The sequence below is a fragment of the Ursus americanus genome, chromosome 7 (genome assembly GCF_024610735.1).
Source record: "Ursus americanus isolate L20-20 chromosome 7, mUrsAme1.1.p, whole genome shotgun sequence".
Classification (NCBI taxonomy): Eukaryota; Metazoa; Chordata; class Mammalia; order Carnivora; family Ursidae; genus Ursus; species Ursus americanus.
The window spans coordinates 5588359-5612339 of record NC_142133.1 but is presented as its reverse complement, the minus strand read 5'-3'; the positions used below and the strand labels follow the sequence as shown (position 1 = coordinate 5612339).

At 38.8% G+C, this 23981-nt stretch overlaps 1 protein-coding gene across 1 annotated transcript in view; it reads left to right on the top strand.

The window, feature by feature from the left end:
* The first annotated feature begins 2066 nt into the window (after nucleotides 1-2066).
* MRPS9 (mitochondrial ribosomal protein S9) overlaps nucleotides 2067-23981 on the top strand; it is a 63294-nt gene continuing 41379 nt past the window's right edge. Inside the window, exons 1-2 of the mRNA XM_045771587.2 lie at nucleotides 2067-2236; nucleotides 13197-13376. Coding sequence (XP_045627543.1) covers nucleotides 2102-2236; nucleotides 13197-13376 — 315 coding nt within the window. The 5' untranslated portion in view covers nucleotides 2067-2101. The remainder of the gene's footprint in view (nucleotides 2237-13196; nucleotides 13377-23981) is intronic.

Sequence of the window (23981 nt, the reverse complement as noted above, 5' to 3'; positions counted from 1 at the left end):
TGTAGGCTGTACTCCCCTTAATACCATTGATTGGTTGGTTGATTTCAGGAGGGCTCTACTACTACCCTCCCACCAGAAGTATCTAGAAGTTATTGCCATCTCACATCTCAGCAGCACTTGTTAGTTCAACATTTCGACTACAAGCTGACTTTAGAACCAGACTCTCACATTGGATGTGACTCCACCATATTGGACTTTGGGGACTTTATGATCCCTGTGCCTAGGATGCCTGATGCCTCTGACATAATAGGTGCTCAGGGAATGAGAGGAAAACTAAATGAACCTAAGCTTTAGCTGTGCGGTAGAACTACAATTTCTTTTCATATTTCTTTTCATATTTTAAATATTTACCCGCACATTCCTGATTCCAACCTTTCCTTCTGACTCCAAATTATGTACCTAATGTCAACCTATAGTGGTATATTTGTTCCAAACTCAAAGGCTACACAGGAAATTTCATGCAGCAGTCCAAGTATTGCCCCTAGAGGTGGGAAGTGTATTACATTCATTTACTGTAATCTAATGAAAGAGTGTAACATGAATTTTAGAGAAAAAATGTAGAAGAAAAACCTCTACAATTCCTAACCTTAATTTCTGAACTTAGTTCTTCTATGTTCCAAAATGTCATTTTTTACAGAAATAGTAAAAATTCTACTTTCACATACTTATTTGATTGTTTTCTACTTAATTAAATATCCACAATTAAGTTAAAAACATTTTTGTGACAATGTGCAGGAACTATTGTTTAAAGGCATCTATTTTAATGAGCTATAAAGATTTGGTTCCCAAATCCTGGTTTGTGAATCTCTGCCAATTTCTTCTTCTTTTTTTTTTTTTTTTTAAGATTTTATTTATTTATTCGACAGAGATAGAGACAGCCAGCGAGAGAGGGAACACAAGCAGGGGAATGGGAGAGGAAGAAGCAGGCTTCCAGCGGAGGAGCCTGATGTGGGGCTCGATCCCGGAAGGCGGGATCACGCCCTGAGCCGAAGGCAAACGCTTAACGACTGAGCCACGCAGGCGCCCCTAATGAAAGTTATATTAGCCTAAAAGGGAACAACTGAACAACAGAGTGAATTTTCAATACAAGGAAATGCATTCCATTTAAAAGAACACCTTTTCCCCCTGGGATTATGTCATTTCTACCGTTTTAATGACTAAATGTGTTTTAAGCAATGATGGTGTATGTATTTGCTTGACAACTTTGTGTATTTGTATTTTAATTTTACTGATCCTTCAATTCTAAGTGTTTGGAAATCCTTTCAGGGTGGCTTACTGCATCATTTAAAATGTATTTTGTAGAAAGCACCCTGGGAGTTACTCTCAAGGGCACACAAGTCTCAGAAAGCAAAGTATACTCATTTCTATTCTATGACCGTGCATTTAATTCTGATTGGGTTTCAAGTAAGGCTTAACGCTAACACTATGGGGAGAGGCGTGCAAACACCACTAAGACTGTTTCATCCTCACCCGCGAACGTTTCGCCTGCGCGTTACACAGTTAAACAATAGAAGTGTGAACGCCATGGAAGGCAGAAGGCCATGGAAGGTAGAGTGGTCTGGAGGGAGGTGGAGACTCTGGACCCTGAAAATGTGGAAAGGTAGAGAGAAGGGGAAACCCATAGTAGAAAAACATATAGGAGCCAAAGCTTGGAGTCAATTCTTGCGTGAGCAAGGAGAGCAGCCTCTGCTTTGGAGTAGGGTGAAGTCAGACTGCAAAAGGAGGTACGGGCGGGCGGCGCGGGTTCTGCTGTTCAGGGACAGCCGTCTCGAGGTGCAGCACTGGGCCAGGGAAGTAAGAGTTGGTTAAAGAGCCACGTGGAAGTCGTACCAAGACAAGGGCAGAATTCAGCAGTTGCGGGAGGGGAAAGAGGCCCAGAGCTAATCCCACCACCACTTCAGCTTGGGGCTGCGACGAACCAGGGGGTGGAGTCGGACACGCCCCGAGGGCTCACACACCCAACCAGCGACGAGCCGCCCCGGACCGCGGAACACGCCCCCCCGCTTCTTCCCGACAGCCCCTGGAACCTAGCTCCCACCGGCGCCTGCGCAGGCCTCAGGCCCGCCCCTTCGCCCTCCCGCCCGGGTTTCCGGCAGCCAAAATGGCGGCACCCTGTGTGTTCTGCGGTGCAGCAGCTTCCTACCGGTTCTTTCTCGGAGGTAGGGTTAGCCTCGCCCGGAAACAGGGTGTCTGGAAAGCCGCGGCTGCTGAGTTGCAGACAGGTACCGGATTCCAGGTAAGGGAGAAGTGGAAGCGCTGGTCCGTGTAGCGCGAGGATGTGGAGCCGGCGCCTGTATCTTCCCTTGGGGTCTAGCGTGCCCTCAGACAGGGACTTAAGGGTCTGGAGTATTTAGTAGAGGTCTGAGGTTAAGAGAAGAGGAGTGGGTATTGGTTTGCAGCGGCCACTCGAGGTTGTTTCTGGTTTTCGCAGGGTTCAGTGAGGGAGGAAGTTATCTACAGACGGAACTAGAGCGACACCCCCCCCCCCCTTTCCTTGAGTTGGCTGCCAACCTAAGGGGAGTCTGTGGCTTAGGTGTGATGTAGGGTCCGGTCCTTCCCGCTTGCCCCGCGGTCCAGTGGGAAGGAGGGCTGTGCTGGAGGAGGTGAATGCGAACTGGACTCCTGCAGTAGTCTGGAAGACTTAATGGAGAAAGTCACACAGTGGATAGGATTGATAGTGACTTTAAAAGTGCCCTGCATCTGTGCAGTTTCTGTTTTCTTAATTTTCCCGACACCTTGTCTCTGGAGAGATGGAGACCAGAACTTGTATATTCCTTTACTCTTGAGGGCAGTGAGAAGCCAAGATTCCAGCTTCGCGGGAATCAGTTGGGTGATGGTGCATTTGCTGATATGGGATCTCAAAAGGAGGGAAAAGTTTTGAGAGGGAAGAAAACGAGATTAGTTTTGGATATAATTGTGTTTATTATACAGTTATAATTGGGATTTCCACGTGGAGATTTCCAGTAGGCCCAAAGATTGACAGGTTTATAGTTCAAGAAGAGATCTAATTTACAAGTCCTCTGTTAATTTGTGGATGGTAATCGAGGCCTTGGAAGTGAATTCAAACACCTAGTGAAGGTGTCCTGAAGTGGAATAAGTAGAGGGACAGGGCCCTGAAGGACAACAGTTAAGGAAGAAGAAGAGCCTCCCAGAGATTGAGAATGAACTGCCAAAGAAGTAGAGAGAAAACCAGACAGTGTGGTGTCATGGAAAACAGGTGAACGTTTTAAGTAGGGAAAGTGATTAACAAGTACCAAATATTGTAGAGAAGTCAAATATTATGATATAAAAACTATTGAAAAGAATGCTGTATATTTTTGATCATCTTTCTTTTATATTTTAACCTAAATCAACCAGTCCATGTATTCATTTATCCATCATTTATTTTTTAATACTTCTTAAAAAGCTTTTATTTATTTGAGAGAGAGAGAGAGAGAGCATGAACATGGGGAGGGGCAGAGGGAGAGGGAGAAGCCGCTCAGCCGGGGAGCCCTACTTGGGGCTCCATCCCAGGATCCTGAGATCATGACCTGAGCCAAAACCAAGAGTCTGATGCTTAACCGACTGAGTCACCCAGGTGCCCCTTAATACTTTACTATTGGAAAATATGTTGGAAGTTTTTTTTTTTTTTCATGCATCTCTTTTGAGTATATTTTCCCTGTATATGCTTAGTTAGCTCTAAAAGAGGCTATAGCATATAGAATGTTTTTATTGCTGACACTTTATGTGTGTTTGTGGGGGGTGGGGTGCTAACTTTCCCTCCCTCCCTCAAACTCCAGAGTCTGTATTCTCTGTCTTTCTCTGTCTTCTTTTTATCATATGCATGCATATGTGTCAGTGGTAATAATTGATGGCCATTTGTTTTGTTTCCATTTTCTTACCATTAATAAAATGTTCAGTAAACATCCTGTAATAATTCTTAGGTACTGTTGCTTTTATTTGTGTAGGAGAGAATTCTAGTTGCAGTTACAGCTGCAAAGTATGTGTACATGTTAAATTTTAATAGATACTTCCACATAGAGTTCCAGGAAGGCAGTAGCAATCCTCACTCCATCATTGATGTATGAGAGTGCCCCTTTTTCTACTGGGATTAGGTATTTTTTTCAGTAAGATGGGTGAACAGTGATTTCTCCTTGCTACTTTAATTTTCATTTCCCTGACTTGAAATAAAGCTTTTAACCCCTCCATATGGAAAATGTTTACTGAGCACTTTACTTGAGCCAGGCACTATGAAGTAAACAAATCATTATCAAATAATTACCAGACAGTATTGACCTGTAGCCCTCTCCAGGGATGATCCCGAGACTGCTGAATCCCCAAATTTCTTAGTATTGTCACGGTTTATGTTTTACTACATGAAGTGGAACTCACATATAACCAAAAGACTTAACTGACCCCAGTCTGACCCCTACTATTAACATATATATGGTTAAAGACCTTTTTTTCTGGCACAGAGCTTGCCTGTCTTAAATATTAATACTCCTTCACTTCCATCTCTAACATTAATAGTTATATTTTTCTTGGGCCACCTGGGTGGTTTGTCAGTTGGGCATCTAGCTCTATTTGGGCTCAGGTCATTATCTCAGGGTCATGAGATCAAGCCCTGCCTGGGACTCTGCACTGGGGGTGGAGCCTGCTTATGATTCTGTCTCTCTCTCTCTTCCCCTCTGCCCCACACTTCCATGCTCAGAAAAAAAAACATAGTTACATTTTTCTTAGGGGCCATGTTTCATAAAACAGTGGAATAATAATAAATACATTTCATACAGGGTATTTTTGCATTTTGTTTATAAGTGTGTCCTAGGTGGTGATCTAAATAGTAGTTATTACTGGGTCACAGGCAAAAAAGTGAGTGCCACATGGAAAAAGGAACACGTTCTGTTAAACTATGACTCCTTGTGCTCAGTTGGGACCCTCACTAGCAGACTTCCTCTTGTGTACCACTCTTGTGGTATACATGTTTTGTATTAATGCCACTACAATTGCAAATACCTAAGTGTACCAAATTTGGGATGGAGGAGGGACTCTTATTTGTGAATGGTGAAACTTCAGGTTATAAACCCCTGAATATCAGGAACCTACACTCCGCTTACCATGAGGTTTACAGAGGTAAATAAAGAAGAGCACAGAACTGCAGTGCCTATGCAAATGAGTTGAAATGGGTGGAGTGGTGGGTGGCTTCTCAAAAGGAGATGATAGAGTCTTCAGGAGCAATTAGGAGTTCCATGAAAAAAAAAGAGGTATTCTGTTCTATGATGATGTAATAGGTATAGAAGGGACAGATATGTACAGAGTCAGTGGATCTGGCAGCAACAACTAATTGGTTACAGCAGTTTTAATTGGTATAATAATTGGTGCAAGAATGGTGAGACATGGCGAAGTTTGACAGGGCCCAGATTATGATCTGCTTTGGTATACTAAAGTACTTGAATTTTTTTTAAATCTTTCATTAATGAGAGTAGCACTGGCATTATAAGCAGTTGACAGTCATCGTGTGCTACAAGGGTTATCCATGCATTCTTAAATCCTCTTATCAATATAATGTAAGAATGCTTTATGAAAAATTTATGACTTTTTTAAAAAGGTTATTTTATATATAGAGAGAGAGAATGTGTGTGTGTGTGTGTGTGAGCGGGGGTGGGGGTAGGGGGAGAGGAAGAGAGAGAATCCTCAAGTAGATTCCCCACCCCCTGTTGAGCACAGAGCCCGACATGGGGCTCGATCTCAGGACCCCGAGATCATAACCTGAGCAAAACCAAAAGTTGGATGCTTAACTGACTGAGCCACCTGGGTGCCCTTGATTTTTTTTTTTTTTAAGATTTTATTTTTAAGTAATCTCTACACCCAACATGGGGCTTGAATTCATATCCCTGAGATCAAGAGTTGCACGCTTTATTGACTGAGCCAGCCAGGCACCCCTATGACTTTTATAATAAGGAAAAGCAGTAGACCAATTTTCTATTTTGAAAGCTAGTTTTACCAATTATCAATGATATGTTTTCTTAATTTTATTTTCTACTACACACTTAGTGCTTAAACTTTCCCTGTTTACTGAGTCAGTACACCCCTTATTGAATTGGACTGTCTGCCAAAGAACGATCAATGGCATTTGGTGGCTTAGGCCTTGTGTATTTTGATTTTATTGTAAAAACGTTGTTCTTGTCTTAAGTATGTGTTTTTTTCATCTCTCATCTTACGGGCTCCTAGAGGTTATAATGTCCTGTATTTATCATAGCATCCAGTTGGTTTATGATAGGGTCTTAATAAAGTTTATTGATAAATTGCTTAAAAACTGTTTGAAACTAAAAATTGACTTGCATTTGTATCAAATGCTGTCTGCATTTCTATAAATTAGTTACGTTTTCCCCTAGGTAACTTTGAATTTTTAAAAAATTCTGTTTTATTAGCAATGGAAATTAAAGCCCCTTTGATGGGATAAGTTTTTTCTTTTGAGATCTCACCCTGTCCTTTTAAGGATAGATTTATGTACTAAATCTACTTGTATTATGCTTCATTGTTGTAAGTAGGATGATGAATTAATTAGTTATTTATTGCTGCCTAACAAGTTACCCCCAAATTTAGCAGCTTAAAACAGCAGACGTTTGGTATCTCATGGTTTCTGTGGGTCAGGATTGCAGGCACAGCTTTGCTGGGTTTTCCCTCAGGGTCTCCCATAATGTAGCAGTCCAGGTGTTGGCTGTGGCTCCAGTTGTCTCAAGGCTGGAGGGTGGAAATCTTCCTCTCACTTTGCTCATTGTGGGTGTTAGCAGGATTCATATCCTGCCAGGCTATTGGACTGGCTGTTGGCTGGAGGCCACCCTCAGTTCTTGTCACGTGGGTCTCTGTAGGGCAGCTCACCACATCTGGCTTCCGTCAGGTTGATCAAGAGAGGGGGAAAAAGAGGGAAGACAGTCTTTTGTAACATAATCTTAAAGGTGACATTCTGTCACTTCAGTAGTATTCTATTCATCAGAAGCAAGTTACTCAAGCAAGTTACAGAAGCCCACACTCAAGGGGAGGGGACTGAACAACAGGATGAATACCAATGGTAGAATCACTGGGAGCCATCTTGGAAGCTACCTGCAACTATGAAAGACCCACATTTACTTCTTTTTTATTAACTAAGTGTCTTGTGTGTTTAGGTCTTTCCCCTACAGCTGGTTTGTAAACGTCTTGAGAAAAATAGTATAGCCTTTGTATCCCTCCTCTGATCCCACTGATACCTCCTAGATGCTCAGTGATCATTTCCTGAATTTAAACATGTGAAGAGTTCTTACATATAGGGATATGTGCACGTGTACATGTGTGTACATGTGAACACCTGCCACACTCCTTTTTGCCGGATAGATTAGTAACTTAAATAAGAAAACTGCAATTTGACCGTGCTTCATGTTTCCTTCTCTCAGTGTGGCAATATTCTCATTTAACACCACTCAATTCTGCTTGACAGTTATTTTGGTTAAAATTCAGTAGATAGCCCGACCCATGGTGGTTGCTTAAATTTGTTAAATGAACATGTAAAATAGTTTACCTTTTAGAATTTTATTATGAAAAATGAAGCATGTTCAAGCATTTATAGAAATAGAATACTATAATGAACCCTATGTGTAAGTCAACTGGCTTCAACAATTATTAATATATTCCCAGTCCTGTTTCATCTGTCTCCCTACCTTTTTTTCTGTAAGCTTTTATGTAAATCTCAGACTTCCCATTATATAACTTAATATATACTTGAATGTACATCTCTTAACAGGTAGATTTTAAAAGAAAAAAAAAAACAAAACATGGGGTACCGGGTGGCTCAGTCGGTTAAGCGTCTGCCTTCGCTCAGGTCCTGATCTCAGGTCCTGGGATCTAGCCCAGCATCTGGCTCCCTGCTCAGCGGGGAGTCTGCTTCTCCTTCTCCCTCTGCCCCTACCCTCCACTCGTGGTCTCTCTCTGAAATAAATAAGTAAATCTTAAAAAAAAAAACCAAAAAACGTAGCTTCCATGCCACTATGCACATATCTGACAGAATGAACAATAATTTTAATATCATCTGTTACCTATTCCATGTTCAAATTTCCCTGGTTGTCCCAGCAATAATTTTTTTATTGTTGGTTTGTTCAAAGTACAATTCAAATAAAGTCCCTATATTTTATTTGATTGGTAAGTACGTTAAGGGTCTAAATTTATAAGTTTGTGAAAAGAATATAAATGGTGAATTTTGCTCAAGTAATGTAGTAGATTTCCTTGTTTGTTTAACCTGGTGTCCATTTCCCTTTCACCAGGGCACTCCTATTTTCTCAGGAGGAATGAGTTCTTCCCCACTGGATACAGTCTGGAAGAACTATAATCTGGGGCATGTGACCCACGGTAGCCCCATTAGATAGTCCCTCCTGTGAGATCTTGAGCAGAGCTAAGGACAGTTGGAATAGCATTTTATCTTAATGGCCACAGACTTCTTGAATGTGTTGTGGATCATTGGAGTTTCTGTTTTGTAGCTGTCTGCTTCAAGTATGGTCCTGGGCCCGTTAGTCTTCTAAGAAATGTCTCTTTTGCTTAAGCAAAGTCATTTTCTTTTGCTTGTATCCGGAGACCTCTAGTTGATAAAAATATAGACTCATTCAAAAAGGTTACTATCCTTTCTCTGTTGGTGTCCTTATATTGTTTCTTTCTGTCCATGTTCTCTCTAATCTGACTTTAGTCTTTACCTTTTTTTTTTAATTTCTCAAAGTATTTTTTCTTTTGCCTTTTCTATTCAGATTAATGGCACATTCTTCTTTGTTCCATTTTATCCAATTGAACAAAAAGGAGACTCCTTAATACTCGTAATATCATTAAAGTAGTGTGTAGCACTGGCATTTGGCCAAATTTGGGACATCACTGCTCTGTCGGGATGTGTCTGCTTCTTTGGCAACCCGCTTGATTGAAATTATAGTTGTCTGACCCACTGATTATCTTAAAAAAGAAACAAATCTGTCAAGTTGTATCTATACCAGTCCATAAAAACAAAGTGTGAGGAAAATTCTCTGTCATAGCTTTTCAGTTAGAAATAGAACCTGTAGAAAATTTTGTGGGGTATTTGTACTTACCAGCAAAACACGTTCTCTGCAGGAATTCTGGCTATTTGTAGCTAAAGATCTAGTCGATTCCTATTCAGCCTCATCTTTCTTAATCGATTGTACTAATGAATAATGGACTCTTTTGAAAGTAAATATTTTTGTGTGAATCATTGCTGGAGTGATTTAGAACGTTTATAATCTATTAGTAGTCTGCTACTGATGCTGTGATGGCTTTACAATAACTAAGAATTTCCAGAATGTTATATTCTTAGGCAGTGTATACAAATGTCTTTGAAAAGATCCTAAAGAGATGTTAATGAAAAATAGTAAGTAGGGACTTTTTAAAAAATCCCTTTGTAAATGAACACCAGTAAAAAATTTTTACAATTTTTTAAGCCTCGTTTATATTAAAACAAAGAAAGCCCTACATGTCACAAAGGCTGAAGAATATAGACAGACGCAAGATAATTTTAAATCAAGTGAAGAAATGAATCTTCAAGCCAATAATCAACTCTTTCGCTTGAGGTGATACTAAAATGTTGTCAGAACAAAAGAAAAGGAACAGTGTGGGAGAGAGAGATGAAGAAAACACAAAGGAATATCTACTCAACAAAATGGAAGAACTATTTTACTATCACTGCTTCACACTGTCAGGGACAGTCTTAAAAGGTTGGGTGAGGTAGAGCTGTATGAAACAGGAGGTAAGACAAGAAGATACGATTAAAGAAACGGTTAAGGAAAGAGTTTTGGAGATAGACCAGTGAAGCTAAAAATTCAGAGTGGCTGCAGAATTAACACTGCAGAAAACAAAAAAACCCCAAGGAGCGAAGGTTTAAAAATCAGACAGAATGCAGAACAAAGGGATAAGAAGTAAGACTGAGAGAAGCTGATATGGATGGAGGACAGAAAAACAGATAATTTCTATGGTTGAAGAAGAAAACAATAAGTAAATGAGAATTCAATGAGTATTACTTTCTGAAGTTAATAGGAGAAATAATTTAAACATTTTATTCGGAGATATATAGGTAATCATTACTAAAATAAAAGCAGGCTGTCTGATGTCTAAATTGCCAGATCAAAAGACAAATATAAAAAAACTACATACCATCTAGCAGAAGAAAGAAAACAGGAATGAAAGCATAAAAACAATAAAGATAAAATAAGATGGAAAATGAGACGGTATCTATTAAGTCCATTTAAATAGGATATTCTCATGTATTCAAAAACCTCAGATTGACTCAAACAAAACCTAAAGTGATTCAAAATTTAAATGAAAAATATGGGCCGTGATATTCCAGGAAAAGGCAAAGGGAAGTTTGAAAGGGTTGCAATATTACAATTCAATAGAATTAAATTTAAGGTAAAAGTATTGCCTGACAATGGAACACTTTATAATTTGAAGGGTACAATTTGCCTTACGATAGAACTCTTCTGAACTAATTAGTACATTGAATGTACCACTGAAACATACAAAGGAAATATATAGGAAACAGGAAGATAATTAATAAAATATTATAGCTATTGTATGGCTATAGATTCATAACTGTTTCTTTGGTATTATTCTCCTGGCTCACATCCAGTATAAAGGAGTACTTAAATTTTTTTTCTTACTTTCTTCCTTTAATTGTTCTGTCGACTTTACAACCACTGTATCATTGCTCTTTGAATATGAAGTATTCAGTCCATCAAACCTGTCCCCCCTTACTCTGCAGACCCATCTCTTGTCCTGTTTCATAAAAATAACGGCCATAAGACATAAGTAATCTTACCTTTCCGTCTACTTTCCCTCACTAACTGTGGTGTTTCTTTGCACAGGAAAATAGATGTTTCTTATTCTAACACTAATGCCTGCCATTTCCCCTACTTTGATGGTGTCGCATCATGTCCCATGCTGATTATTAACAGACGGCATCTCCAGCTCAGATCTCTCCTGTGTGCACACCCACAGAGCCATCTGCCTCCAGGACACCTATCTCTCCCGGGATGCCCATCAAACATCTCAAACTTGTCATGCCCCAAATTGAACTCATCCCTTTCCTCCTAATCTTACTCTTCTTTAGAACTCATTATTTCAGTGAGTGGAAGTCTCCTGTATTCACTGGGAGGCTCATTTCTCCTGAGGGCTGTGGTTGGTGATTGGTGGGAAGTGTAGTGGGGTCACCTGTATTACGAATGGGCTGTTTTAGTTATGGACTAAAACATTTTGTCATATGACTTACGAAACCAGCAGTGTAATCATCCTTTCGGCAGTGGAACATTGGGGAAAATCACCTCTACTGAGTGACAGCTGCTTTCTCCTCCAAATCCATAGCTTTGCCATGATTCTTGGGGTAGACAGCATTTTCTCTTTACTTTGAATACAAGAAGCAACATCTTCCCATGTTCAAAGAAAACATGAAATTGTTAAAAAAAAAAAAAACAAGCAAAATCCTGGAAAAAGTAAAAATGTAATAAGATGGTGAAACTCTTGAGATGAGGATTTGGTGCTGTTGGCGCTAGCTGTGGCGAGGAGAGGTAGCAGGGGTGTACAAAGAGGCTCTAAAAGGGCAGGCTAACTGTACGTAAGCAAGTCTGGGTCATGTTTTTACTGATTGAAAGTGACACTGTATCTTTAGAGCATCTTAAGATTCTTGATTAATAATATAAAGAGAGAAACTCCTTTGTGCTCCCCTGAGGAAAAATAAACTATAAAGTTTCATGGAATTTTAAATTGCCCTATCTTACTCATTTAAGAGTATCAAGAAATCGTTTTTTTTTTTGTTTTTTTTTTTTTTAAGATTTTATTTGTATATTTGGCAGAGAGAGAGACAGCCAGCGAGAGAAGGAGCACAAGCAGGGGGAGTGGGAGAGGAAGAAGCAGGCTCATAGCGGAGGAGCCTGATGTGGGGCTCGATCCCATAACACCGGGATCACGCCCTGAGCCGAAGGCAGACGCTTAACCGCTGTGCCACCCAGGCGCCCCTCAAGAAATCGTTTTAACACTATTTTGCTTTGTAAGAGTTTAAGAACATAATTTTTACTATTAATAGGGTAACGTAATATTTGTCCTGTATTTTTTCTTCTGCTTTTTATTGTAACTATAGTGACAAATTATTACAGTTACTTGAATCTCTGATTCTCAAAGGGTTAGGCAATGGATGAGGCAGGGATGGTGTTGATGGTGGTGTGTGCGAGAGAGAATTTATGTTAATTGAAAGGGAAGTGAATGAGTTACTAAGAATTACAGTTCTTAAGGTCTGAATTGCTTAAGGTGTTTAAAATTGTTGGGGCTGGGATGAAAGTCGAGAACCACAGATTAAGATTTTGAGAAAAGCCAGGACCAGAAATATCTGTTCTAGTTATATCCAGCTACTGAATGTGGCTGAACAGTCATTTGAAAGCATTTTTCTGGTTCTTTAGCACCCTTTATTGTGGGCGAACTATTAATGCCTCGAGGGGAAATTCCTAGTGCTACAACCTGAAAGGATCAACAGCCGCAAGCGTGGTATCATTACTGATAGTTTAAAGAGATGGGAAAGCCCGGACTTATTAAGTTAGTGTATTGAACCAAATTAACGATGAATCTTGTCAGTGCTTAGTGAAGCAGTTCCTTCACTGTATCAGCTTAAAATAAGGACCACAGAATAGTCTAAAGCTAAGCTAAACTATTATTTTAAGGCATTGAAAGATGAACCCTAAAACAAGGTGACTACCAAGAGCCCAAGCGTGCTGTCCGCCATACATGCTCCTTCCTTCCCTCGGTTCTGTCTGCATGTGCATTTGCCTTTTTAAGGGAGTGTCATTTTACTCTTCATTGACTGCGTGTCAAATACCACAACTAGTTGACATTGACCAATCGGTATCAAATGTGGATGTTTGTGGTAGATGAGGAGGTAGCATATCACTTACAGGTATTTGGGGTTCTAATGTGTTGAAATGCCAGTAGATTAAACTACTGTGTAAGCAGAGGCTTTTAAAAGCAAGCTTTTGAGCGGAGGACAGTTTTAGTGAACAGCTTTCTTAACAGGCCTTTTACCTGTTTCCAGACTCTTGCCAACTGAGTACTATAATAAAGACAGTTGTTTGAACACCCTGTTTTATTTAGACACTGTTGCCTACTAGATCATTATTTAATTTAAAACCTTTTCCCTTTTCGTTTGTATTTTTTGCTAGATATTAAGGCTGAGGCATACCACAGGTGTAACAACAAAGAAAAATGTTGCAGCCTTGAGACATGAAGCTTACACAGTGGATTTTATTAAAAAGCAGATTGAAGAGTTCAACATAGGAAAGAGACATTTAGCCAACATGATGGGAGAAGATCCAGAAACTTTCACGCAAGAGGATATTGACGTAAGTGCCGTTACTGTGTTGGGAAAGTAATTGCTGTAGAGTTTATGGTTTATTTGTTTTAGAGGGAGAGAGAGCGCGCACACACTAGCAGGGAGGCGCAGAGGGAAACTTAAGCCTGATGCAGGGCTCCATCTCATGACCCTGAGATCACGACCTGAGACAGAACCAAGAGTCGGACCCTTAATGGACTTAACGGACTGTGCCACCCAGTTTTAATCAAACTGTCAGAATAAGGACAAATGCTATGTATTGCAAGTTGGAACCAAGGTTTCAAAGAGAGATGCTACTCTGTATTTGAAGTATTATGAAGCATAGTGAGTTTTAGATTTTAATGAGAAATGGATAATTTTCTTGATTCAAGGTCTTTGGAGCCACTGTGAATGCTCATACACAATTTGGAAAATTTATCCTATTGTGGAGTCTTAAATTCAGCTTTCTTACAAAATGGTAAAACAGATGGTAATGTAAGTCTAGTGAAGTTTACAGGAAATCCCATAAGTAAACCTGAGTTGAGTGTTTTTTATTATCTTAACTATATTTTTGAATTTTCAAAGTGAGGCATTATTCTAAATGATTCGAGAATTAAAATTAGAACTCTGTTATTGTTCGACTCTTGAGTTGTTCTAGCCCTGAAAAGTAGTAATAATAAATAATACTTTTTTTGCCAGATATCCTAACATAGCTAGCAAAGGTACATAAAATTTAACCACTTTGAAGCTTGTTCTAACTTTTTAAAATTTTATTTCGAATTCCAGTATAGTTAATGTACAATGTTATATTACTTTCACCTGTACGGTAGAGTGATTCCACACTCCCATACATCACTCAGTGCTCATCACGACAAGTGCATTCCTTAATGCCGGTCACCTATTTCACCCCCCCCACCCCCTCCCCTCTGGTAGCCATCAGTGTGTTCTGTGTAGTTTAGAGTCTGCTTCTTGGTTTGTCTCTCTCTCTCTCTCTTTTTTTCCTTTACTCCTTTTTTGTTTTTTTTAGTTTCCTAAATTCCACATATGAGTGAGATCATACAGTATTCGTTTTTCTCTGACTTCTTTCACTTAACATTGTACTCTCTAGCTCCATCCACATCATTGCAAATGGCAAGATTTCATTCTTTTTTATGGCTGAATAATATTCCAATGTGCATAGTTGTGTGTGTGTGTATGTATCACATCTTCTTTATCCATTCATCTATACATTGACATTTGGACTGCTTCCATGATTTAGTATTGTAAGTAATGCTGTTACAGACATAGGGATGGGTGTATCTCTTTGAATTAGTGTTTTTGGGTTTGGTTTGGTTTGGTTAATACTAAGTAGTCTGATTGCTGGATCATAGGGTAGCTCTATTTTTAACTTTTTGAGGAACCTCCGTACTGTTTTCCACAGTGGCTGCACCAGTTTGCATTCTCACCAACAGTGCACAAGGGTTCCTTTTTCTCCACATCCTCGTCAACACCTATTGTTTCTTGTGTTGTTGATTTTAGCCATTCTGACAGGTGTGAGGTGATATCTCATTGTAGTTTTGATTTGCATTTGCCTGATAATGAGTGATGTTGGAGGATCTTTTCATTTGTCTGTTAGACATCTGGATGTCTTCTTTGGAGAAATGTCTCTTCATGTCTTCTGCCCATTTTTAATTGGATTTTTTGTTTTTGGGGTGTTAACTTGTATACGTTTTTTATTTTTGTATATATATGAGATATATATATATAAAAAATATATGAAGAACATATATATGTGTGTATATATATGTGTGTGTGTATATATATATGTATATGTGTGTGTACACACACACACACACACACACACACACACACACACACACTAATCCTTTATCAGATATATCAGTTACAAATATCTTCTCCCGTTCTGTAGGTTGCTTTTTGGTTTTGCTGATTGTTTCCTTTGCTGTACAGAAGCTTTTTATTTGGATGTAGTCCCACTAATTTATTTTTGCTTTTATTTCCTTTGCCTCAAGAGACATATCTAGAAAAAAATTGCTATGGCTGCTGTCAGAGAAATTACTCCCTGTTTTCTCTTCTAGGACTTTTATGGTTTCAGTTCTCACATTTAGGTCTTTAATCCATTTTGAATTTCTTTTTCTGTATGGTGAAAGAAGGTAATCCAGTTTCATTCTTTTGCATGCAGCTGTCCAGTTTTCCCAACACCATTTGTTGAAGACAGTGTCTTTTTCCCATTGGATATTCTTTCCTGCTTTGTTGAAGATTAATCGATCACATAATTGTGGGTTTATATTTGGGTTTTCTATTCTATTCCATTGATCTATGTGTCTGTTTGTGCCAGTACCATACTGTTTTGATTAATACAGTTTTGTAATATAACTTGAAGTCTGAAATTGTGATACCTCCAGCTTTGTTTTTCTTTTTCACGATTTCTTTGGCTATTCAGAGTCTTTTGTGGTTCCATATAAATTTTAGGATTTTTTTGTTTTAGTTCTGTGAAAAATGCTGTTGGTATTTTGATAGGGACTGCATTAAATGTGTAGATTGATTTGGGTAGTATAGACATTTTAGCAATATTTGTTATTCCAGTCCATGAGCATGAAATGGCTTTTCCATTTCTTGGTGTCGTCTTCAATTCATCAGTGTTCTTCAGTGTTTTATAGTTTTCAGGGTGTAGTTCTTTCACCTCTTTGGTTAGGTTTATTCCTAGGTATCGCATTATTTTTGGTGCAGTTGTAAATGGAGTTGTTTTCTTAATTTTTCTTTCTCCTGCTTCATTATTAGTGTATAGAAACTCACAGATTTCTGCACATTGATTTTGTATCCTGCAACTTGACTGAATTCATTTATCAGTTCTAGTAGTTTTAGGGTTTTCTCTATGTAGTATCATGTCGTCTACAGATAGTAAAGTTTTACTATTTCCTTACAGACTGTGGATGCCTTTTCTTTCTTTCTGTTGTCTAGTTGCTATAGCTACAACTTCCAGTACTATATTGAATAAAAGCGGTGAGAGTGGACATCCTTGTCTTGTTCCTGATCTTAGGGGGAAAGCTCTCAGTTTTTCCCTGTTGCATATGATGTTGTCCGTAAGTTTTCATTTATGGCCTTTATTATGTTGAGGTATATTCCCTCTAAACCTGCTTTGTTAAGGACTTTTATCATGACTGGATGTTGTGCTTTGTTAAATGCTTTTTCTGCGTCTATTGAGATGACTATATGGCTAAATCCTTTCTTTTATTGATGTGATGTATCATGTTGATTGATTTGCAATATTGAGGTACCCTTGCATCTGGGAATAAATCCCACTTAATTGTGGTGAATGATTTTTTTTTACTGTATTGTTGGATTTGGTTTGATAGTATTTTGTTGAGATTTTTGCATCTAACTGATACTGATCTGTAGTTTTCTTTCTTTCTTTTTTTTTTTTTTTAAAGATTTTATTTTTATTTAGTTGACAGAGACAGCCAGCGAGAGAGGGAACACAAGCAGGGGGCGTGGGAGAGGAAGAAGCAGGCTCATAGCAGAGGAGCCTGATGTGGGGCTCGATCCCACAACGCTGGGATCACGCCCTGAGCCGAAGGCAGACACTTAACGACTGAGCCACCCAGGCGCCCCTGATCTGTAGTTTTCTTGTATGTCTCTGTCTCACTTTGATATTAGGGTAATACTCGGCCTCATTGAATGGGTTGATAGGTGTTTTTTTCTGTTTTTAGAAGAGTTTGTGAAGTGTTGGTATTAATTCTCTAAATGTTTGGTTGAATTCATTTGGCCCTGGGATTTTTTGTGGGTAATTTTCTCTATGCTGTTTGCATTTAAAACTGGTGCTTCTCTCTCTCCTTGTGACCTGTGTGTACCTGAGTAACTCTTCTGAGCAAGGGGATCCCACTACCCAGCTGAGTTTACTACCTTTTGGGGTATACATGGAGCATATTTAGCTCATTGAAAGAAATGGAATTGTTCAACAGTTTTGTAATTCTGTCTGAGAAGATAACCATTTTCATAATGTTAGTGTTAAAAATTATATGTTGTTTGGAGTGGTTAGTTCAGTGCTTGGATCTTTAATCAGAATATTAGTTTGGGTTGTTAAAAATATTTTCAAGAGGATTTAACTGCTAGGTAGTATACATGGCCTATAATTTAATTTATTTTACCTGGTTGAAAGCCTAGGCTCACTGTATAATTTTCACATTGGTAAGTTAGGTGCTAGTGTATTACTATTACTGTTACTATTACTAATACTGTTAAATGCAATAAGTAAAATCTACCATAATTTGAATTCTTCACTAGTTCTCTGATTGCCTTTGTCACACAAATCTTCCATCCCACCTAAGACTGCGTGTTGAGAACAATAGGAATACTCTTGCGTATATTGATTTATCAGTGTGTGATTGACATCAGAGGTGGCGTCTTACCCACGGGTTGAGATTTTTGTCTCACCCAGCACACTGCCGCACGGAAGTGTTACCCCTTTCCTTGACACCTGTAACGTAATTCTGCTGTGTTAGACTTTCCTGTATGTAATTGATCTGCCTCGCTAAGTCTCACACTTTATATCAATTAACTGTTTGGGCATTTTATTAAATTTAGTGGGCGGTCTTTGGCATCTACATGGATGTGAAAGTGAAGGGGACAGTGACAATCAACTGTTACCAAACCATTAAAATTACATACCCATTGCGGTTCCTGGTTTTGTGTATGTTTTCAAAACTGTTATTTTTGTTTGTAATTTGGCTGTTTATATAACCTGAAAGAGAATATATAGCTAATGAGTCTTATGTAGCGTTTCCATACTGACAAAATGCTTAGTTATTTCTGAAGACAAAACCAAATAATTTGATATCCAAAATCAGGAAAATATTTTAAGCTTCCAGGTAATTTTTTGGCAGTCTGTCATGATTTCTTTTATATATTTAGAAGTTATAATGCTTTTTGTAATGTGTTTGGCTTTTAATATAGAATTTAAAACCAGGTACAGTAATTTTACTCTTTATATGATCAAGAAATTAGATATTCCACAGAAGTGAAGTTTCTAGATAAGGGAAACCTATTTTTAATAGTTATTTGTAATGAAAAATATAACCATTTATTAAAAACCTCCTATATATGTTCAAGGTGCTGTCCGGGAGCCTGATTTATATTACCACATCCAGTCCTTAGAAAAACGTTGTGGGGTTGGTATTTATTGTTGAGGAACCCAGAGCTGTACAAGGTGCTTCCTATATGCAAACTCTGTTTTTCTGCACTTTCAAAGATTAATTTTTTGGGTAACATTTTCTAAAATAAATGTGTTCTCCCCAACCTTATTTAGTATAGTGAATATAGTTTAACCTTACAGTGCCTCAGGATTTTCCTTTTAGCATGGTTGTTAAGCTGATACCCTGACTAGGGCTTGTGGTTCCTGTTTGTCCCTGTACTGAATGGCCTGGCCATGCTCTAGTACTGATTCCTGCTATCTCCTTTCCTCTGTGTGGCATGGCTGCCTCTGGCTGCTCTCACCTTCCAGCCTTCTGGCATAACTAAACTTGTTAGGCCTGTGAATTAAAACTAAGAGCCCCTTGGACTTAGCGTGAGGACCTGTGTGCCCTTCCTACTAAGTAAAATGATGAATTTATGTCATCTGTTTTAGCTCTTCATCGGCATTTTTTGTGGATTTCTAGTTCAGAACTTTATTCCAGAAGGTTAAACTTGAATAGAAATCTGTCCAGCATATAGAACGTGTGAAAATTATACCTAGTTAATCTTACATGCTAGTGTTTCTTTGAGTTATAAAGACTTTTAAAAAGAGTACAGATATGGGTTGGTAAAATAGAAGGCATATGACATAAAATTACATCAATAAGAATAATTGTCACTTTTAATATTTATTTAAAAGTGACATTTATTTAGAAGTTTATTAAAGCTGCAGCATTGTATATCTACTAGAATTGTTTTTGCAGAATTACTTTTTTATATTTAATGTTCAATCTTGGTATTGCATTTATATGAAAAAGTTATTTTTGGTTTTTGAAATAACAAATTAACTGGAAAGAAATTAGTCATGGGCAAGTACAGATTTTCTCCATTTTAGATAGTTTCATTTTTGCCTAATATTTTAAGTTCTTTTGGAGAGAAAGAAACCACCTGTTGCACTTCCCCACTGAACCGCTGTGACGCCGCCGACCACCTGTGGCAGATCTGGCAGGAGGAAAGGCGGGTGCCCTCTCATGGTCAGTAAGTAGTGTATACGGTGACCTGCGAGTAGGGACATGCACGCTGTGTTTGAAAATACATCTTAATGCTGTGGCTCTCAACTCGCGTTCCTCAGACCTTCACAGGTTACTGCCAAATGTTCATCAGCGTGTAAAAAATATTTTTGGCTCTCACCGTATAGTTACCATGAGGAGGATTGAACTGTCAGATTGAACATTGCGCTGAGTGGGTTCTGTAATTCAACTTAAAGCAGTTACAGTTTGGCCAAGGGAAGACTCTACGTGTTTGGAGACTGTAAAGAAATCAGCCCCAGAGCCTGTGAGCCTGTGACCGAGGCGGGGCTGCAGCGGTTTCCCTCAGTGACCCAAAGGGAAAGCCTGGGCCAGTGACATTGTAACACTCTGTTATGCTAGAGCAGACACTGGGTGACAGTGATCTCAGAATCATGCTGTCAGCTTAGAAAAAAGTTGAGAACCACTGCTATTTGCATTTTCCTTTTTGAATTAAGTGGTATCAGTTATCAATTTTAACTTGGAGACATCTCAGTTATATTAAATATTATGGATACAAAATTGCACTTGCATTTACTAATGTCTTTATTTGGGAATTAAAAGTTAAGTTCTACATTACTATAGAATTTCAGGAAAAAAGCCAGCAAATTGATATATAACACTGCTGAAGTCTACCAATTACTTTTTAATTGGTATTATAGACCTCATTCTGAAACCAGAATGTTTTATTCTCCTAAGTGTGAATATGCTGTATGAAGTTTCTCTAATTGATTTGCTGTGCCCATTCCATTTGATGTATCATTTTTCACAATATTTCATAATTTGTGCTCACTTCTAATGAACAGAGTCGTTAGGACAGGCATGTCTAAGTACAACTGACAGCTAACATTAGGTGCCAGATGCAGTTTATAAAGCTATGTAGAACTGTAGAGAACAGTTTAAATAAATTAGCACCTGTACATTAGTCTCACTTGCTGGTAATTTATAAGCGAATCAGTAGAGATGACATTTAGGTAAGTCATTGATCAAGTTAACAGCTGCAAACCCACTACCCAGCTGGGATACCTAATTAATAGAGATTGCATTCCTGACCCAGTGCTCCTCCTGGGTTGAGCCTGCAATCCTTTTATACTTTGATTTAAGCCTAAGAATGTAGTTAAATACTTTGCCTTCATTTTAGGGAACCCTTGAATTACTGGTATTCTAGTTAAAAATCTGAAAATGTAGGAAACATATTTACAAAAGGAGAATTGCCTTACTCCATGACTTATTTGGATTAATTTTTTTTTAATTGACATTCTTACTTTTGTCAGCACTTTTTTGTTTTAGATTCAGGTAAACAGTGCTGTGGTCTAATACATTTTTAAAGGTTTCTATACTTACCATTAAATGTACACTCCACTTATTTATTTCCAAAAGAAGCATGGTTTTTGTGTTTTGTTTTTTTGTTATTGTGACAACCAACCGTTGAACCTACTTCATATATGAAACTACTTCATATACGAAATTTTGTCAAATGTAACATAAGTTTAAAAACACCGAAGAACTTTGCCATGTTGAATTCCATACAAATTTCAGAACTTAATATAGGAAAGCTAGAACTTATTATTGGAAAATGCTCTTTCTTTCTCTCTCCCCCATCCCGGCCCAGAGTTTCTTCTGAGTGAACTTCAGAATGAACAATTACGTCATTAATCTTGGCAATGATTTGGTATCTCTTTCAGGTATATATTCATGGATATTGACAATACAGGGCTACATCCAGAATCTGGTTCCTAGGCTGGGAAAAGGTTCTCTTGAAACACAAATGCTAACCTAAAACAAACATTAGGCTAGTAGTACTGTTTTCAAGCTTCTTGAAGAATTGAGTCCTAACTGTTTACAGAGTTGGCCCTTAAACAACACAGGGGTTGGGGCACCGACCCCCTGTATAGTCGAAAATCCGCATGTGACTTTTGACTCCCCCAACACTTAAGTACTTACTAACAGCCTACTGTTGCCTGGAAGCCTTACTAATAACACAAGCAGTTGATTAACACATATTTTGTATGCGATGTATATTAAATACTATATAATTATAATAAAGCAAGCTAGAGAAAAGAAAATGTTATTAAGAAAATCAGAAGGAAAATACATTTACAGCACTGTGCTGTTTATTAAAAAAAATCAGCACATACATGGACCCGCAGAAGTTCAAACCTGTGTTCACAGGTCAAATGCATATATTTTTGTCTTTGTTTTTGTAGAAGAACTGGGTGTTTCTGAGTTTACATAACCGTGTTTTACGTAGATTGTTTAGAAGTGAAAAGGTGCTTATTTCAGATAATTAGGAAATTCCTGTTCATTCTGTTGTGGTTGGTAAATGTGGTCCAAGTGGGCCAAACCGCAATTCACATGTGAAATGCCAAGTTTCATCTAATTTTAGATACTTGAAGACCTAGGCCATGTCCTACTGGTACTTCTTCTCTAGTGCCTGGTAAGTGCCACATGCACCAAGGAGTCTGAGAACATTATAGTTGATAGATGGGTCAACATTAGCAGAGAGTCGGGGCACCTGGGTGGCACAGCGGTTAAGCGTCTGCCTTCGGCTCAGGGCGTGATCCTGGCCTTCTGGGATCGAGCCCCACATCAGGCTCCTCCGCTATGAGCCTGCTTCTTCCTCTCCCACTCCCCCTGCTTGTGTTCCCTCTCTCGCTGGCTGTCTCTATCTCTGTCAAATAAATAAATAAAATCTTAAAAAAAAAAAAATTAGCAGAGAGTCAAGTTACCACTTTCCTCCACTGGTTTTCTGGTTGACTTAATTTCACCTAAAATCATAATATTTAAATTCTGCATCTTTACCATGCTAATATAGATATTTTTGAATAGCATCAGGAAAATTGCTTAAAAATGATGAAGTATTTTAACACTTTCTTTGCCTTTCTTCTTCATTTTCTTTTCTGGTACTTCTAAACTTTTCCTGACCAAATCTTTACCTTAATTTAAAATTTTATGGGAAAAGCCTTCAACCATTTTTGCTACTTATTTTTTGTTATAATTCTCTTCTTTGAAATACCATCCATAACTTTATATTGAACTGGGAATAGTATTTTTATATTGTGTAATTTGGGAAGTCTCAAGGACTCAAGAGATCAGCCCATGGAAGACTTTACCTTCCATGAAATGTTTTTCCAGTGTGAGACAGAGCCTCTCAGTTGTAAGGAGTGAGGATGAAGTTGTCTACCATCTACAAAGAGAGGTTGAGGAAGTCTCTTGAGCATGTGGCTTTTAATAGAAACCAATTGAGGAAGCCAAAGGGGCAAATTAGTGGGGGTATGTAGAGAGGTGGAGAGTTAAATGCCATATCTGGGAGGGCTTGCACAAATGCTTTTCTACTAAAAGAGGTGTGAAGTCACTAGGCCCTAACCGACCCCTTTATGGGTGTGGGATGTGCCTGCCACTGACCCAACTTCTCCTAGCCTGGCCTTAAATTCCAACCAAGTAATCCTGGTCAGGAGAGGTGAAATCTTATCATTGGGGAAATGCTAAAAGAAGACGGTCTAAAAGGCAGGAAGCAGGAAGGCTGTTGTGCTGCCTGGTGGGTCTTTCTCCTGCTGCAGGGGCCAGTGCCCCCATAGCTGATGCAGAGCTTCTAGTAACAAGAGATGGCAGTGACTTCAGTGAGACCGTGCTGGTGAGGTGGGTGCTGGAACAGCAGACTGCAGCAAATGTGTTCTCATACTTTGCAAACGTGCAGAATGTCCAGGAGCCATGTCACTATCAGCAGCAGGCTTTGGAGAGAAAGGTGGTGCATGCCTTCCTCCCCTCACCATTCTTGCCTGTAAGATGGTGGGACAGTTACCACGGACTTGGACTGAAGGCCCTGCAGAGTCTGGCTGGAGTGTTTCCTGGAGGGCACGTAGCAGACAAGGCTCTGTCCTGATGGGCTCTGGAGGGTGACCTTGTTCCTTCAGGTAGGCGTTCCAAGGCTACAAGTAGGAAGTGGATGCTTGTTTTTGTCATTATATTTGGTGGTTTTTTTTTCTTTCTTTTGCTTCGTTTCTGGGAGGAAAGAGGTGCAAAACAAGCAGGAGTTTTCAGTATTGGTCACAACTGGATATTTATCTTTTTCTTGCCAGTAGCAGGTTAAGATTGTGGAAAGGAACAACAGAGGATGGGAGGTGGGGGAAGGACGAAGGGAGCAGTCATGAATTAATGAACACTACAAGAAGACTAATTAGGTATCTAGAGTCTTTTGTGATGTTACTTTCATTTATGCCCCACAGGAGTGTTTGTGTGTATATATATATATACCTACATTTTCCTGCAACTTCCTATATATAAATGTTTCTACTTTCTACTCCCAGCATTGAAATCCAGGCTGAAATGAGGTACAGAATCCAAGTGCTCTTGCCTTAGACACAGTAAGAGTTATTCTGGTTAGTAGCAGAGGGTCTCTG